At 34.2% G+C, this 18,215-nt stretch overlaps 1 protein-coding gene across 16 annotated transcripts in view; it reads left to right on the top strand.

The window, feature by feature from the left end:
- The window catches only part of RALGAPA1 (Ral GTPase activating protein catalytic subunit alpha 1), a 113,761-nt gene that overhangs the window by 80,946 nt on the left and 14,600 nt on the right, over window positions 1-18,215 (top strand). For all 16 annotated transcript variants that reach the window (XM_052696821.1, XM_052696816.1, XM_052696820.1 and 13 more), the window contains 2 exons: window positions 1,353-1,511; window positions 2,801-2,928. In XM_052696821.1, the coding sequence (XP_052552781.1) occupies window positions 1,353-1,511; window positions 2,801-2,928 (287 nt within the window). The remainder of the gene's footprint in view (window positions 1-1,352; window positions 1,512-2,800; window positions 2,929-18,215) is intronic.

Raw genomic sequence — 18,215 nt, 5'->3', positions numbered from 1 at the left:
AAGAGTTCCACAGTTGGTTGTCTTTTACAATGTGTCATTGTAAACATGCCATCCAAAATTTCTGCAGCTGATGTTCTTGTGTTCCATAACAGTAGTTCAGGTTGCTGCCTGTTTTTTTTTTCTCATGTAATCAAATAAAACTCAACATCCTGAATGCTGTTGTAACCAAGTCTTCTCTTGGTCTAAGTTTATGGTTGGCACAATAACATCTAAGTGCAGTTCAAAGTAACAGACATCTACAAAAGAGGCAAAAATAGCTCTCTTAAAAGAAATTACACTCATGGTTCTTTATGTATATGTATGATCTGATCCAGGTAAAACAAATGGTTTATTGAGCATCACAGGAGGCATGGCACTGATGCCACTGATGATCACATCTTTGCCCAGTCTGAAACTGAAGAAAAAGCTTTTATTGTAATAATAATGTATCAGTTTTCAGTCTGTTACAATGCAAAGCCAGTAGAGAAGAACAGAAGCATGGGTTTTTTTTCTTTTTTGATTTTTTTTTTTTGTAAAGACTGCTACTTATGACCAATATAATGGCCTTCAACTTATGGCCTTCAGGTAAGACAAAAATAGTGTTCCAGGAGACTATAAGAGAAACAAGCAAATATTTGGAATGATATTTCTCTGATGACTGTGTATGTTTTCCTTTTATTTAAAATGCAGTTATATTGTAAAAAAAATGAAAACAGAAAGTTGTTGACTTTTTATACAAAACAACAACTTGGAAGTGCTCAGATTTGTATCAGCATGTTACTTGTTAAGAGCCATTCACGGTGCTGTCCTTTGAATAACATCAAGGCAATTGATTGGTTGGCCAAAGCCGTGCAAACAAACTGAGAACTGTGGATAAAGAAAATTGTCAGCTATATCTGGTGATGCACAAGGAGTAAAAAATTGTGGTGGACAGTTTAGAATTTAGCTAGAATGGTGAGGTTAAAAGACTGCTCAGATTGATGCCTTTTAAACAGATGTTTGTCTCTCTCTTTTTAAAATTCATATGGAATTTAGTAGTTAATTTACTGCCTGTCAATGATGGCAGTCTTGAAACCGTTTTGGCAAATCCGGTTGAATTACTTGGCATTCTTGAGATAAAATCAACAAAATTTTAGCTTTTATTAGTCTCTATTGTTAATTTAAATAGTAATTGGCAGAAATGTGTAAAAATCCATAGCAAAAACCAATACTGTAACTGAAAACACGAGAGAACTGTAGTGTAATTTATTTTATTCCTCTTTCGTTCTTTTTCCTGGTTGGTTTTTTTTTCCTATTGAAATAAGAACATTTAGTATAGCTGTATGGATACAGAAGATATTTAAACTGATGCTCTTTTATTTCTGCTTTTCCAGCTGAGACATTTAGGAAACGATGAAGTACACATTGTTTGGTCAGAGCATACTCGAGATTATAGAAGAGGAATAATTCCAACAGAATTTGGTGATGTTCTTATTGTTATCTATCCCATGAAAAACCATATGTTTAGTATCCAGATCATGAAGAAGCCTGAGGTAAGGCAGGTGGCTGGTTATGTGTTTCCTTCATGTGCTTTATAGCCAGGGAACAGTGAAAATTGATTGAGCATACGCACAGGGCAGAGAGAACTTCTTTATGTTCGAAGTTCATGAACTAAGTTCTATTTTGTATGCAGGGCTTTGGTGTAATAAACTGATTCAACAAGGTGATCTGTCTTCAACTTTGACAATTACAGTGGTAGGAGGAAATGGGACAACTCAGAACAGTGCATAGCAAAACAAGTAACTTGAACCTGCAGAGGCATGATTCTACCAAGCAAATCTGCTGGCATTGTAAACTGCAAAGAAAGCTGCAATGTTCTGCTTAATTATTTAAATTCTAAGATAATCTTTGAAATTTTCTGTATCAAATTGATATGTGATTGTGGCCATTAAATCATAGCCTGCTCGAGCTTTTCCATCCATTTCATATTCCCCTTTCTTCTTTCTCAAAGCCAATTTTCATCTTCTCCTGGACTCAGCATAGGAACTTGAAAATAAATTCAGCCAAGCAAAGACCATTCAACTCCTAGGCATATGAACACATATCCTTTCTAATTTCTGTTCATCACGTCTGGGCTGTCAGTGGTTTAAGATAGTGAACGCTGACCGAGTAAAAGTCATCATGAATGTTTGTACTGCAAAATTTCTCTATATGATGTCACTCACCATAAGTTTCTGTGCTTCATATATTGAAGCACTTTCTTAAAAGTGCTAAAATTAATTGAGATATAACAGAATAGGGACATAGGAATTCATCCATGTGATAACTACCTCTGATTATAGGTGTGAAATGATACCCAGTATATGGTCTTATTATCACAAGGTTCCTTGTATTTGAATTAATAGGTGTATTATTTTCTTTACTAGCTTAAGTACAGCATGTTATATTATGGGGAATAGTGAAGGGCTTGAATGTTAAAAAGGAAAAAGAAGACTGCCTACAGTATTGTCATCTGGCCTTGCAACCTCATAAACATCATATGCATAACTATTCTTTGGATTTTTGGCAGCAAATTTTGAAAATAAGCTTTGATGAGATATAGTATTAAAATGGTTGCTTAATTTTCTTAAAATACTTTATCTGTTACCAAGGATATCAAGCAGTTATGTGGCTGTATATTTCCTTAAGAGAAAAGGTCTGTCATGGAGCACAATAACTGGTCTGATTATCTAAGAATGAGGAGAAAAAAATTATACCCTTGGGCACTCTATTGTTACTGTTGATTGGTAATTGTTATAGCTTACTTCTTGCTTTATGTTGAATTTCTTAATTTTTTATTCAGGTCCCATTTTTTGGTCCACTCTTTGATGGTGCTATTGTGAATGGAAAAATTCTTCCTATTATGGTTCGTGCAACAGCTATAAATGCAAGCCGTGCGTTGAAATCGTTAATCCCTTTATACCAAAACTTGTATCCTTTCACACATGTGGTTCCCAAGGCATATACGTTTCCCTGCAGTTCTACTGCTATGATCTTCACATTTTATGTCCTCTTTTATTTTTGTCAGATTTAAGGATATTGTTTTCAATTTATTGCGGTGTCATTGCCATAAAAAGCATAGCGAAGCACTGAAAAAGAACAGCTTTTTTTAAATAAGCAAATAATAGATTCAGCCCTAAAAAGTCATTTCTTTCTGATATTTTATAACATGGTGTAAGTTCTTATCACTTTGTCTTAATTATTATCATGACCAGTTAGTGGTTTTAGCCTTCTTAAAGCAACAAAGTCCTGGTGTTCCTAATCTTTTTCTACTTAAAGATAGTAAGTATTTCCCCAGTATTAAAAGTACTTATCTGTATTTTCTATTCCAATGCTGCTTTCAAAATGTGTAATTAGTTCATTTTTCTCCTGGAGATTTTGTTGTTTAGCTCAGAATATAACGTTGTCAAAGTTAGTGTCATTGTGAAGATGTCAGAAAAGGCTATCTCATTTTTTGGTTGTAACTGAAATTGTAGTATTTTGAAAGGGCTTCTCTAAGGAGAACAGATTTACCAATCAGAAATTTAAAAACGTAAGGTAAGTCAATCTCTTCTGCTTCTCCCCTTCTTAGGACTGAGTTCTTTTCTGTTCTATACCTGTTACTTGTGTCAGCAAGAATGTACTATTTTTTGTTTTCATAAATTGAAAGGTAAATTTGAATTTTGATCCAAATAGATTCTGTGCCTAATTTCTACCCAAGCTGTATATATTTGTATTTTTCATGTGATATACTGTTAGAATACTATTTTTTAAGGCTGTTAGTACTCATGGAGTTTTGGATTTGTTCTCCCTTTGGATATGATGAAGTGGATTTAAAGATGAGTGATGGATGGTGTTTGGTGTGATAACAGTAAATGACGTTTGTGCCATTTCTGTAGATGACAGATGTTGATTCATGGTATTTCTATGCTCAGAAAGGTCCGATCTTTTTGTCATTACTCAAGTAGCTTAATCAAAGAATTTAAAATGTATTATCATCATTATACCATGAAAAGTGATGGCTTATAGCGTTATATTGATATATAGTGATGAGCAATTGGAAAAAAATTTACTTTGAAATAGCAAACTTTCAGTGCTGAAAAATACACCCACAAAAACATCTGTGTTTCAGATTCTGTATAGAATATACAGGTTTTTATAAATTCCTCAGACATAGTTTGCCATCTCAGTATCCAGGAATTGGCCATGTCCTAAGAGCTGTTTTTATAACTAGCTATAATATTAGATATTATTACTTGGTAGGCTTTGTTGACTTCGTTAACTAATGCTTTGTTAACTAAGCATTGGTTGATTGGGCACTGATTTTAAAGAGTGGATTTGTTAATAAGTAGTCATTAGAATTGTTTTTCTACCTGACTTGGAGTATTGTACTCAGTGCTTTGCATAGTACTTCAAAAATTAATGTGAGGCATGAGGTCTTCTTTAAAAGCTGTTGGTTTGGAGTGAGATTTGAAAAAAAATTCTACAAACTTCTTTGGCCTGAGTGGATTCAATTAATTCAATAGGCAACAGAAAATAAATAGATAAATAAACTTCAAAAGTTTGCCACCTTTTCTATGGCTTAAAAACTCTTGAAGAAATATGTCATTTCAATGCTTTAGGTGTTCAACCTATTATCATATTTGAGGTCTAGAAAGAATTTCCCTCAGATAAGAATGGCAAGGATAAGTAGGAGTTTTCCATAACACAGACGTGATCTCCTAGCTAGGAATATTTGAAAATTGAATCCAGTTTGTTTTCGCAATAGAAGGGAGTCGAAGATGTTGAGAATTGTCCTTCGTGTCCCCCACTCTTTTCCTCTGGCATATTTTAGCTATGGCTCTCCTAGCTTTCAAGTTTGTTGTAAACTGAAGGGAGTGGGGACAGGAGGATTTTATGATGTGGTTAAATGGCATTTGTGTAGACCTCTCTAGGCTTGGTGACTCTTGTGGAAGACAGAACTTACTGAACAAATAAAAAGAGGACTTAGAGTGGTGTAAACAATATTTCTGAAGAGGGGAGGGAAATAGGAACAGAAAAGACATTTTTCAGAAGCACACCAAAAACAGAAATCCGTCTCAAAAACTGAAGCTGATAATCAAGGCCTCCCAAATGTCTAGGAGCGTAATGGTGTCAGTGAACAAGACTTCCTATCTGATCTGCTTGAAATTAATTTTTATTTGTCTATGAGTGTCTAATATATTGGACCTGTGCTGTTAATTTTGTAGCAACTGTGATGAAATTCAATTTAATGTGGGTCTTAGGGGAACAAGAATACTTGTGACTTCTGTTGAATACATTAAGAATTCAAATCCTGCACTTGTGCATTGACTCTCCTTTTACTAACATAGTAAAGGCCATCATAAACAGGGAATTTCAAAACTAGTATGGTTATCTCTAATCCTGCAAGGCTGTAGTTAATTTCACTGCGCTGTAGAATATTTGGTGGAAATTTTCTGACTGTGTCTAGAGTTGATATGTAGGTCTGTGCTTATGTGTACTTGAGGAATATTTACATTGTGTTGTAGATCTTTGTAATGAAAATGGGTCACGGTAAACTCTTGATTAAGCTAGTTGTGTGTTGATTTGAAAGCATGTCAGAAAGTAGCATTGAAATGGGCTCTGCTACTTCCAAGGAGGCTTTATCTGTCCTTTGAGTTGGTGCATTTTCTAAATGTGCACCTGACTGAAAAAAAAAAAAAAATCAGCTGTCATTTGTAATCAGCAGAGATATTCATTCCTCTTCATGTAATCTGATTGCAGCTTTTCCTTTATTGCTCTAGTCTGTTAATCACGATGTGGCAATGGGTAGCACGTGTGAATAGTATAATAATGGTTGCATGGATACAGGAAATTCTCCTCATCTCCTTTTTATAGTCTGCTCCAACTTTGAGAATGTGTGATCTGAAGTAACTCCCTGATGCTGATGTACTCAGTCATTCACCTTCCTGTTTCTGATGTTATTTTGACACTTCTGGTAGCAAACTTAAATAGCTTAAAAGATTTGATTTTGTTGATGATTTTTAAAGGTTTCATCTGCTCTGTTTTTATTCTGTGCTCAGAATACTGTAATAATGTGTCAGCATGGTAGTATTTTAAGATTTAAAATTTACTTAGTATATTAACAGCCATCGCACAGGCATGGCAGATGTCTTGCTTTGACTTTGATGCTTGCCGTTTTCATCACTGTTGCGGCATGAAGAGAGAACTGCTGTTATGGATTGAGCTTCTTGTTAATTTGTGGGATTTGCTTTAGTTTTTCCTTCAAGAGTTCTTCAGTCCCTCGTTTTCTTTCAGTGACCTTACTTTTGTTTAACTCCTTCACCCATAGGCAGCATGTATGCCCACATGTAACAGATGATACGCTCAAAATACTCGCATTGTCATGCTAATGAAACAGCAGTACCCCTTTTCTTCTGTGTGTTTCTTCTCATTGCATTAGGAAATGCATGCGTATCTCATGAATACACACCAACTGCATGCAAGCTGGAAATACTGCTAAGATTTATAACTGCAGGTGTAGTAATGGTACTGGATGTTGAGAAAAACCACTCTCACTATCATGTAGAATAAGAAGCCCATCATTTAGGGGATAATTGAATATTTTTTATTTACTGATTTCTGTGAAAATTTCTGATAGGATTGTTTTTATTAATGGCTTCAATATCAAAGCATGTTGTTAAATTCTGAATTTAGAAGTTACAGTGTAGGAAATTGTTCAAAATGAAATATTTTGAGACATACGTGTCATGTATATATAAAATATTTAGACATGTACTTGAACTTCCTAAAGTCAGTCAGATGGCAAAGTGTACACAAAGATAATGTTTTTTATGTGGAATTGTCCAGTGATCCAAGTAGTTAAAATTGTGTTTATCATACAACAGATCAGGAAAAATACTGAAACTTCATAGGAGTGAAATCTGAAAAATCTACTCTCTTACTGTGTTACACACTGTACACAAATTTTGGAGTGCTAACAAGTATTCCAAAGTATCTGGAGTGAGATTTGTCTGCAGCTCAGGCACCATAATGCTTTCTTTCTTTTGCAATATTCCTCCCCATAAGGATGCTACTTAACAGCACACATTAAGAAATCCTATTTAGTATCTTTTAAACCTAAAATTTGTTGAACTTTTACAAATCTGGAGTATAGATAATTTTACCCACAATGATCATACCATAATTTTCACTTCTTTATTAATAATCTGCCGTGTATTTTACCTAATGCAAAGAATTCATCAATTATTTTGATTTTTTTTTCCTTATTTAATGGCGAACTTAAATACCAAAATTATAATGCTGTTTTAATTATTCAGTCTACAGAATATTGTAAAACAAATCATAATTGAAAGAATTTAAGTATTTTTTTTGTTATCAAAATTGGAAAATTTACATCCTCTCATCTTTTTTGACATTGTATTCCTAAAGAGTTGGTATTTGATGTATTGCAGCTAGCCTTCTTAGGGAGTTGTCTTCCAGAGATTAAAAATATTGACTTCATATAATATCTGACAAGGCAATCACTACTTTACAAAAAAAATAGTATGTTTGAAGGGGTTCTTAAAAGTTTCTTCTGTGTTAAAAACTCATAGTACAGAAGGAGCTTTCTTGCTTGATGTGAAGTACTCAGATGCCCCAAAAAAGGGTTTTATTTGAAACAGAAGCATATTTATTTGTTATGTGTGCTTGATAATTGTTAGCCACAAGATAGAATTTCAGACACCATTTATATTTAAAAAAAAAAAAAAAAAAAAAAAAAGTCTAATTACTAATTACTTACAGTTAGCAAAGTGCATGTTTCACATTGTCTGGCCTCATTTAATTAAGCGTGTATTTGACTGACGTGGTTTTGTGTAGGATTTGTGAAGATTTTGGAAGTTTCTTACTAATACAGAAACTTAGATATTAGAAACTAGAAGGCACTTACTTTGGCCAGTGTTTTTGTATACTTTGTAGATATTACTTTATATGCTTTACAACAAATAATTGAACATTTCAGGATTTCAGTGAATATTCATCCCACCCCTGAGTCATACTATTGAAGCCTTGTTTGATGTAAGTTCAAATAAGAGCCATGCATGAATTCGTCATATGACCCTTGCTGTCTCTGCCAGGAGAAAATAGAGTTATTTCTAGAATCTATTTTACTGTTTAGCAGTGGACATTTTTTTCAAGTTTAAACAAGAATCACAAGGTAAAGAAAATTATTATCATTATTATCATATATATTCATTTTACTTTGACATGCTCTGTTTTTCAATTTTCTCAAGTCCTAGTTCTGCTGACAATTCTTTTGATCTTTTTAATTCAAAATGTCATTAATTAAAGGCATGCATACAACAGTAAAACAAGAACAACTGAGGGTTTCCCAGATATCTGTAAATATCAGATTGTTTTTGTAGACTGTTCAGTTATTTAAGTTTCAAGGAATAGGATGACAGTTTCTCTTTGCAAAATAAAAGAGGAAAGTTCATCTCTATGTAGAGTCATGCATGTGTGTGTGTGACAATTTGTAGATATGTAATGATAGTAATTTTTTATACCATCTTTGTGGGTTTTTTTTCCCTGAAGTAATGCATTTAATTAACATTTGTTCCTTTGATGCCACAAGCATATTTGAACAAGAAGAAACTGTTGTAAGAAAAATCCCAGAAATATCTGCAGGATTTGGTTTCTTGTAAACCAGGGATAGTGAAAGTACTCAAAATGGCAAACAATTAATGAACAAAGGCAAAATGAGCAGTCCATAAGTAATTGATGTGTTTAAGAATGTTCATATTCAGGATTAGTGCTGTAGTATGCTATACTGAAAATTGGTGTAGTTTGAATATCTCCCGTAAAGGAATTGTATACATAATGGCAATGTAATGAGAGCCACACAAAGTAACTTTTGTATGGGTAATAAAATCACATTGAAGTTTTCTCCATCAAAAAAGGACCAAATAAAAAACCAGTGAAGATTCCAAAGCATAAGTTATTTATGTTCATTAAGTATTGTTTGAATCCTATCATAGGAATACCTTACCTGACTATATATCTAATGTTCCACAGTAAATGAGGCAAGTATTGATTGACATATGCTGCTTAAATCGATCACCTTGACAGCCAGAATTACGGTAATCTGTCAGTGTTAATGACTGTCTTTCAAGCTTTGATACCTCTCCTTCGTTCGTCTTGTCTTGCCTCTCTTCTATTTGAAGTGCATTTTCTTGCAACCTCTGGTTTTGTCAGAGTAGGTACTTTTGTAGTGTTTTTTGTCCCCTGAGTCCAATTTATTGGCTTGATCGTGCAATTAGACTTAAAATGCAACACCAGGGAGCAATAGTGTTCTGAGTAACAATTGGACCTCAGGGGTAGTGCAAGCCTGTTTTCAGCTGTCATTTATTAGTTACCTGTTGAAAGAATAGTTCTGTTTTGCTATGAATAATTCCAAAGCATCACTTTAAATGCCTTTGATTTTAGCCACTAGAGACAACTGATTGAACCAACATTTGTGATAGGTTTTTAAACTCTTGCCTTAGTTTTTATCATACAGACACTTGAAATAACTGCTGGAGTGATTCTTGCAGATGTGTGTACAAAGCTGCTGTTTCTTCTGCATTTTCATGTAGACACACACATCATTTCAGTTGGTTTTCTCCATTGCTCCTTTTCTTCTGAATAATGCATCTCTAGTACTAGCAGTGAATAGAAACTGAAAGCTTGAGGGCTCTGCTTCTGTGTTACAGTGTAGTATATTTTCATGCGTAGACACTGATTATTTTTTTTTAATTTTTTTGCAAAACATGGTATGCTTTTCTCTAACAGCAGTTCTGGATTTGTATCTGTTCGGGTAAACGTATTTTCTTCAGTAATTTTACTGCTTCTGGTCCCACAGAACTTGCCTTCTCTACTCCGGTAGCTCTTTTCTCTTTCTCCTCTTGGGCTGTTGACAGAACCTAGCCAGGACACTAGCAGCGCCTGTTAAGAGCTATAGCTCAAGCACCTGGGTTTAAGGGTAAATACTGTTGTTGTCATCACATCAAGATATCATAATTTGGTTTTGAGTTAGTAGCGTCTTTATTATTTATTCTTCCCAAATGAGTGCGTGAGACTCTCTTGAAAGTAGTAAAAGAGCGAAGAGCAAAATATAAAATAATACAAAACTGATTCATCCCGCTAACACAGTGTTCTGCTAATAATTGGAAAGATGTTCTGTTGATGGGGAGACAGTTTGAGAGAGACTCAGATATTTTTGTATTGTTCAGAAAAAATATAGGGCTTTTTACATCTACATTCTTTCATTAATTGAATTTAGCCATCTGAAGGGACAGGGGAGATGTACTGTTTTCTGTTTAAAAAAAAAAAAAAGAAAGTCTTGATTTTTGTATAAAATGTGAGTAGGCTTATTCGGGTGGCATTATGATTTAGAATAAAAGGATGTTGGTGGGCTACCGTGAAAGGCAGTGAAGTGCTTTCTCAGCCTGCTAGAATTTCTGAATTTAGATCTGTCAGTACAGATGGCTTGAAGGAGGGAAGTTCTTTGTTAATGTGTCTTTTTCAGGTTGGAAGTTTGGGGTGTATTGTAAATGAAAAATTAGTAGAACAAACACTCTTTCGTCATAAAATGCATTTTAGAGGTCTTGCATATCCCTCTTAAAAAAAAAAAAAAAAAAAAAGGTAGGAAAAAGAATGCATATTCCTTAAACTGGAATCGAAAAAATAAACTAGTTCAATCATATGCAGAGTAATTGCTTTGTACATAACACAAAATGACAGGTTTTTTTGTTAATACCTACTTAACCTTATTAATTAATTAAACGTTTTGGGTAACAAAAGCCTATTGTTAAAATGTTAAGACTCTTGCCCTCTTAAGGTGTTAAAATTCATATAGATTCCTTTGATAGCTCTCAGATGTCTGAGAATAAAAGGAGGAAATAGTAAACATTTTATTTCTGTTATTTCTAGGATTTAAAGTAAAGAATTAACAACAACAACAACACTATTTAAACCTTGCTTTTATTTTGCTAAAAAGAGCACTGTTTGTTGATGTAATCCTTTACTGGTCATGAATTCAGCCCTAATAACGGAGAAATTGCTTGAAAGTTTTGTATGCTAAAACTCTGAAAGCTGTATCTATAAAATAATAAGTATGTACCATTGCATATTGATTCTCTTGTTTAAATTGGTGGGAAATGTGGGAGATTATTGGTAACAAGCAAAACTGACAAATACTAGTGTCTGTGAGATAGAATTTTAGGGTGAGCTGAATAAGACAGTGACAAACTGTTCCTACATCATTCTATATATGATAATCATGACAGGTGGGGCATTGTTCCAGTGCCAACATAGGGAGAAGATGATGATATGTACCAAACAAAAAACAAGGAGAAAATAGAAACAAGTTCATTAGTTGTCTTTGCTCTCTAAAATGTCTCCAACAAGTCTGTTGTCTTTTATTGAGTAAGGGGTTTTATATAATACCCGTAAATATGTGAAAATATCTAGCTGGAATAAACTTCATGTGACTATATTCTCTAACTAAAGAAGTCAAAATTACAAAATAAAATAAAATAAAGGATATGTGGATATAATGTATTCTGGATGTGCCACAGATTTAGTAGGAAAAAAAAAAAACAAAAAAAACAAAAAAAACAATGTAATAAACCAGCATAAAGCAAGGATTAAAAGTTAGTATTACAGTAATTGGAATTACCATATGGTAGTCCAAAGAACATGAGTCCTAATCATGGCCAGGCCAATCAAAGTAATCACAATATACTTTCTAGACGTTAGAAAAAATAGTGTAATTGTTGATTAGCTGCACCTGAATAGATCTTTGGGTCACAAATGTATCTATTTCCTTCAGAATGCTGCTTCTTCTGAACATAGAAGAGTGAAGGGTATTAGAAAATCTTTTAATTTCTGCTTGCCAAACCATAGTTACCATCCATCTGTTCGTGCCAATTGTGGAAAAAGGTCAGTTTTCAGCAAAGCCTTGTATTTCACAGAAGGTATGTGAACTGAAATTTCACAGGGGACATGATGGTTCCTGATTCTTAGTGATAAACTATTGGGGCCAGCAGGGTTGGCATATGGTTCAGCATGATATGAAGGCTTGGGTTCCCTGGCTTCACTCCTTTGGCGTTGAACTGATAAAACCTGGCTCTTAAGTATTGTTTCACTGGACACCAATCATGGGCAGCAGGAACTGCCCATTTAACTCTCTGTGGGAAGGAAGCCCAGACTGCATTCACAATAGTACCATTGTAGTGTTGCAAACTGCTCTCAACAGCTTGACAGCACTAGGGAGGAGGGAGAAAGGGCTGATTTACTAATTGCTATTCAAAATAAAGGAAGAGGGAAGTAACTGAAAATTCATTTTTGTTTTCATCATTTGAATGCCTTTGCCAGTCTTCTAGTTCTAAAAATTGCAGAAGACTTTGCTACTGTGTAAAGAGGCTTACAAGTAGATTATCTTGTATCCACTGCAGCAGCCCATAGTGAAGATAAAATGCTTTCTAGGTAGTTGTAATGATTATTCAAGTGTAGATTGGAATTAAAGACGGAATTTCTCTTTTGAGAATTGTCCCTGTTACTGTGTAGTGTAGAACTGCAAATTAATTTATGTCTATATCTGTAGTCTTTTTACTGGACAAAGTTTAATATCATTTTATATCTTCAATTTTTGTAGTTTTCAGCAAAGTCTTTCTAAAAGGCGTTTTCATAACTATTTATCTCATCAACTAATAAATCTATATATGCAGAGGTACTTAAGATAGAAATCTAAACTTTTGAGTATATGAGAACAGTGGACTACAGCATTCATCAAGTCCTTGAAGCAGAGCCAGTTTTGCTTTTGTATTTTTACATGCATGAATGTAAATTGCTGGAGTTTAGACCAATACAGTGCTGAGTGTTGGAATAGGGATAAGCCCCTCTCTCCAAATCTGGACTGAGTGCATGTGGCAGCACTTCTCTCTGGCCTATATATTATTTGTAGGCTGAAGCAATGGTTGAAATGGCTGGACATCTCTCCCTGGCACATTTGGGGCAGCATCCTTAAACTTCAGCCCTTTGGCTGGTCATGTCATTGCTTCTCCTGCCACTCGTCTATAACACAGCAGTGCCACATTGGAAGCACTTTGTGAGCCATTCAGTCTGCCTCAGGGAACCTGCTTCCAAAGGAGTCCTGAAACTGGGTAACTGTGATCATCTGCAAAATAATTAACACAACACACCATCAAGTTTCATTGATTCTTGTCTGGGCAATGTTAGTAAGACAAATCCTCCCTGGAAGGTGAACTGGAAGTTCTTACTACATGAGAGCTGCAGCACTGTACCTTCACTGTTTTATTTTCACCTCCATAGCCTGTTACCACAACATAGGCTAGTGGGGATGTTTTTAAATGCTGTAATTAGTCTTCTGACTGCATCACAAGTAAATTTAATGAGTAATCTGTTGCAATCCTGAAGTATTTTTCCTTCTAGTACTGTTAGTCATTTGATCACACTGTTGTTCATGCTAAATTGCAGTTCAGGGTTTGTAAATTTTGTACACAATAAATGGTAGCAAAACTGAGACTTTCTTCTATATGTTTGTGTTAATCAGCTGCTGCTATATTTCAAACAGATAATTCATTGAATGCCCGTTCTTCCTCTTACTGCAGAGAAGATTATATTTAAGTCAAGATTAATGGATAGATTCTGATGTTAAAACCCAGTCTCTGAGCCTGACATTCCCTAGAGGCATATAGTGCATTAGTTCAAGCCAATATGCTGCTTATCATAGATGCTATGACACTGTCTTGAATGACGGTTTACTGTACTTTGTTACTGCTTACTCTGGTAATAAAATCACTATATTGTGTTCTTGATAATTACAATATTAAATAGAAACTTAATTTGATTACTGCACATTTAGATACAGATAGTTCTTAAGTAATTGCCCGCTGTAAAATTTCTGATATTCATTTTTTTTCACTCATGAGGTGTGTTCTGTCAGTTTAATACTTAGTTCAGTCACCTTAGCTGAAAAAGTGTTGGAAAAAAGATCAAAATGGGATTTTCAGTAAAAGGCAGTACCTTTTATCTTTTTTTTCACTTGAACCTTGTTGTTTTAAGATCATTCCTTAAGATGCTTTTGTTTGCCAAAGTCCTTAGAATAAAATAACTGTTAGGCTATACAGAGTAGAAGAATTCAATAAATATTATTAATTCTGAATTTTTTCATCTTACCTTGGAAATTGCTAAAAATCTGGGAATCAGTGTTGTCATTTTTTTTGCTTGAGTGATTGATCAGAATTAGAATCTATTCAGTTTAATAAGTGTAATCTCAAAATATTTTGATATGGCTGCCTTAAAACAATGACTTTTTATATAGTTGTTATGTAGTTTGATTCAAGAGAATACTTATACTGAATGTGAGATTTATGGTAAGTCCATTACAGTTGCAGTTTAATTCTACACATCTTTTATGTGCCTTTTCTAAAGGAGCTTGGTACAGAGTGGTTACATTTTTCATTTCATAATTGAGTGTTTTAAGTGGTTAAGCATGGTCCAAATTTTATCTAATTCCAGTTTGTGTTAATGGTGCTACACTCACACTGCTTTAGCACCTGTTATGGATTTTGAGTCATCTGGCAGCCCGTGGGACTTAGATAAAGAAGTACCAGGTGTCCTGCCTGTCTCTTAATTGAGACGCAATGTAAACAATATAGACTTGGCAATATGGTTACAGGAATGGATTAAAGCCTCGCTTTGTCTGCTCTGATGAATCACAGCTTTTTCTTCGCAGAAGATGTTATAAACCACTGAAGAATTTAGTTAGCTGTAAGATCTGATGGAACAAGATAAAAAAAATAAGCAATACATCAAGGATATTCCTAGAAGGACAGTACTGGGTTTTCCAATGAAAATGTAAGCATCAATTACAATTTCTTGCAATAATTTAGTAACTTTGCAAGTGCTTACACAGTAAAAATAAAGATTCTTATAAAAATCCAGATAAAGTCAATGCCTTCCAATGTATAATGTGGTGATAAACTAGGCAGAAAGCAATACACTGATTCAGAAGCACTCAGTGGCTCCAAATATGCCTAGATAATGCTTGCCCTTTTCATGATTTAACTATAGTTATCATCTTTAACTGTAAAATTAGTACTCTTAAAAAAGCTTCTAAATGGCAAAAATGTATGTTATAATTTACCCCAAAAATTTCAATTCATTAAAATATATTGAACTTTTTAGTAGCATAAAAAATAGCATGTAGTTTTAATTACATTCATTTAAAGAACTATGCGAATATATGCATTAAAAACAATTTTCAAAACCTAGAATGATGAGATTAATTTGTATGGATTTATCTATTATTTATTTCTGTATTTTAATCATGAAGATATATGCCTCAGAAATTGTCAGAGAACCCTTTGGCAGTTACAGTTTGTGTTGAGAAGGATTTTCATTAAGGATGCTAGATACTGCATTTTATGCTTACTTAAATTCTGTTGTCTGTTACTTACTTTTAATACTGATTTAATTTTAACAATATATCTACTTTACTAGGTAGTTTGTCATATTAATGCTTTACTTTTTAAATTTACTAGGTTTTGATAATTATCACTGAGTCCCTTCCAAAGTTTTAAGATATCTTCATGAAAGGCAACTTAGAACTTTAAAAATATTACGGTGGGTCCTTTGAGTTTTATGTTCTGTTTTATGAGTAATGAAATAGATTGTTATGTTTTACAAAAGTGCTGTCACTAATACTGAGAAAATGATTTCTCTGGGGGTAAAAATCACCTTAGAAAACTGTAAAATTATTCACCTTTTCAGTAGTGTCAAGCATTGTAATTTTTTGTTTCTTCTCTTTAACCTGAAAATCTTGCACTGGATATGAGAGGCATAAACTGAATTCTGCTTTATAAATCATCGGTGACGTGGGTAAACTCCAATTCTGTATGCAGACACTGCTTTCATTTACAGCATATCTGTGTAATGCACAGAGCAAAATATTTATGTGCCAGTTTTCAATATTGGTAGTATTTAAGAAACAGAAAAGAATCTAGACTGACTTTGAGAAATAAGTTGACATGAGTTAATAGAAGTTACAGTTGGGAAAAACAATCTTTGTATACCGTGCAAAATAGATGCGGGAACCACTGAAGTGCATTAAGCAGGTGCTTCTTCCACAGTCACTTTTCAAAGTAGAACAGAACTTTAAGTATTCCTCTCAGTGTGGCCAGTTGATACTGATCTCCCACCTACATAGAAAACGCAGCTAGTTGCAGGGCTTCCAACACTAGATCAATAGCATCCCAACTTAGATCCTTAATTCTAAGAGACAACAAAAAGTACAAATTGTTGTGACTCAGTATGACTTCAGCTGATTTGACAACCACTGAACAATCTCTTTCTTTCAGAGTGAGATTTTCTGGAAAAAAAAACTTCCATTTCAACAAGTATGATGGCTGGGTTTTGTCAAATTCTACTAAGGTTGTAACCTTAGGTTTTAATCTGTACTTGTTATCTTTTTCTGGAGGCAATTGTCCTTCACTTCTTTATGTCAGAAATTGAAATTTACAAGGAAGAATCTGCCTAATAAAATTGTTGCTTTCTTCGTTCTAAATACCTCAGATTGTAGCAGTTCTGCAGGGTTTGAACTCCTTTTCAGGCCCAGGAATCTAGAAGCTTAAAATCCTACAAAATCTGCCATTTATTGTGCCTCACTATTTTCTCTCTTTTTTTTTTTTTTCCCCCTTTGGTCTTTAATATCCTGGGAGCTTTTTTGACTGTTGACAATATTGCACTGTTATTTTTCCTTGCAAAGAAGTGGGCTTCTAAATTTGCTGAGGGGGGTAGATATAAACAAGAAGGTGCCATCTTACGTAGCTTTTCTTAAAACATCGTTAATCTCTTTTATACATTGTGCGTGCAGTCAAAAAAAGCAGCCCCTTGTAGGTGTCCATTAAGCCTGCAAACAAGTATCTCTGGATAGAAGACTTTCATTTTCCAGTTAAAAATTGAGCAGTACTTTGGCTACTGCTTGCCTAAACTGTTTTTCAAATGCCTGGCTTGTACTCTCCACAATCATATCAATATGTATTGACTTCTTAGATGATTTTGCTAACAATTGAAACTGCCAGGGATGCAGCTGTACATGTATTTCTAACAATGGTTTGTAATTTAACCTGAGATGGTCCATCATGCTATTTAGAAATGCATTCTCTGGCTTTTGTTCTAAAAGGTATTTCTAGGCAGTCATCAGAAGATTCTCTCTTTCCTAGCAGTGGAATCAAAGGCTCTCAGATTCTACATACCGTCAGTGTTGTGATCACATATACACTGTAACACCAATACACTGTTCTATTGTGATATGCTAAACAAATGTGCACACATATATATATATATATATATATACATACATAAGCATCAGAACGGATGATTTATTAATAAAACTTTCATAGAGGTGCTTGATATTGTGATTTTTATTCAATTTGTCTGGATGAGAGACAGCGATAGGAAAAAGAAGCAAAAAACAATAGCCCACATTTTTACTGTCTTTCATATACCTTTTGGAAATTCCTTTCCTTTTGTTATAATTCTGATTTCTAAGAAAACAGTTGTGTTTTCTCTTTACTGGGCTTAACCAGGCCACCAATTAAGGGGCTAGAAATACCTGCAACCTTGCTGGGCTTACAGCTTGAAACTTTGTAGTTGTGGGGTGTTTCCTGAATTATTGTGACTCTGATGCCTTTTAAATCATCCTGAAGTCATACTGAAGTCATTTACTAAAAGGGAAGCTGTAGCATGACATTTGATTGTTGTATCTGAAATGGTAGATGCTTCTTTTGACAGGTAGAAAATTACAGGATTTCTGCCATTGATGTCTTTTGGTACTTCACACATACAGTCATTTAAAAATTTTTTGAACAAATGACATACTGACCTTTCAAAGAGTATTTACAATCATTACAGATCTTTCTGTAATCATTTTTGTGTATTACTGAACTGTGCCTTCAATCCTTTTTAAATTTTCCATCTTTGAATGCATTTTCCACCATTATCTTTCTCCTTAGAAGCTCCTTAGGAAATCTGTTGTGATAATACATTTTCTCATGCCTCTTGCTCATGCCTCTGTCTATCTGTTGAGCAGAGGTTGGTGTTTCTTTACTCATCTTACTTGTAAGGTGGCAGTGCATAGAGCTTTGAAAGCATGTTTACTGGATCAGTTCCCACACAAATACAACAGGAGTTAA

This window comes from Tympanuchus pallidicinctus, unplaced genomic scaffold (genome assembly GCF_026119805.1).
Source record: "Tympanuchus pallidicinctus isolate F22 unplaced genomic scaffold, pur_lepc_1.0 scaffold3, whole genome shotgun sequence".
Classification (NCBI taxonomy): domain Eukaryota; kingdom Metazoa; phylum Chordata; class Aves; order Galliformes; family Phasianidae; genus Tympanuchus; species Tympanuchus pallidicinctus.
The sequence above is the reverse complement of the archived record's forward strand: the minus strand, read 5'-3'. Positions and strand labels throughout refer to the sequence as shown.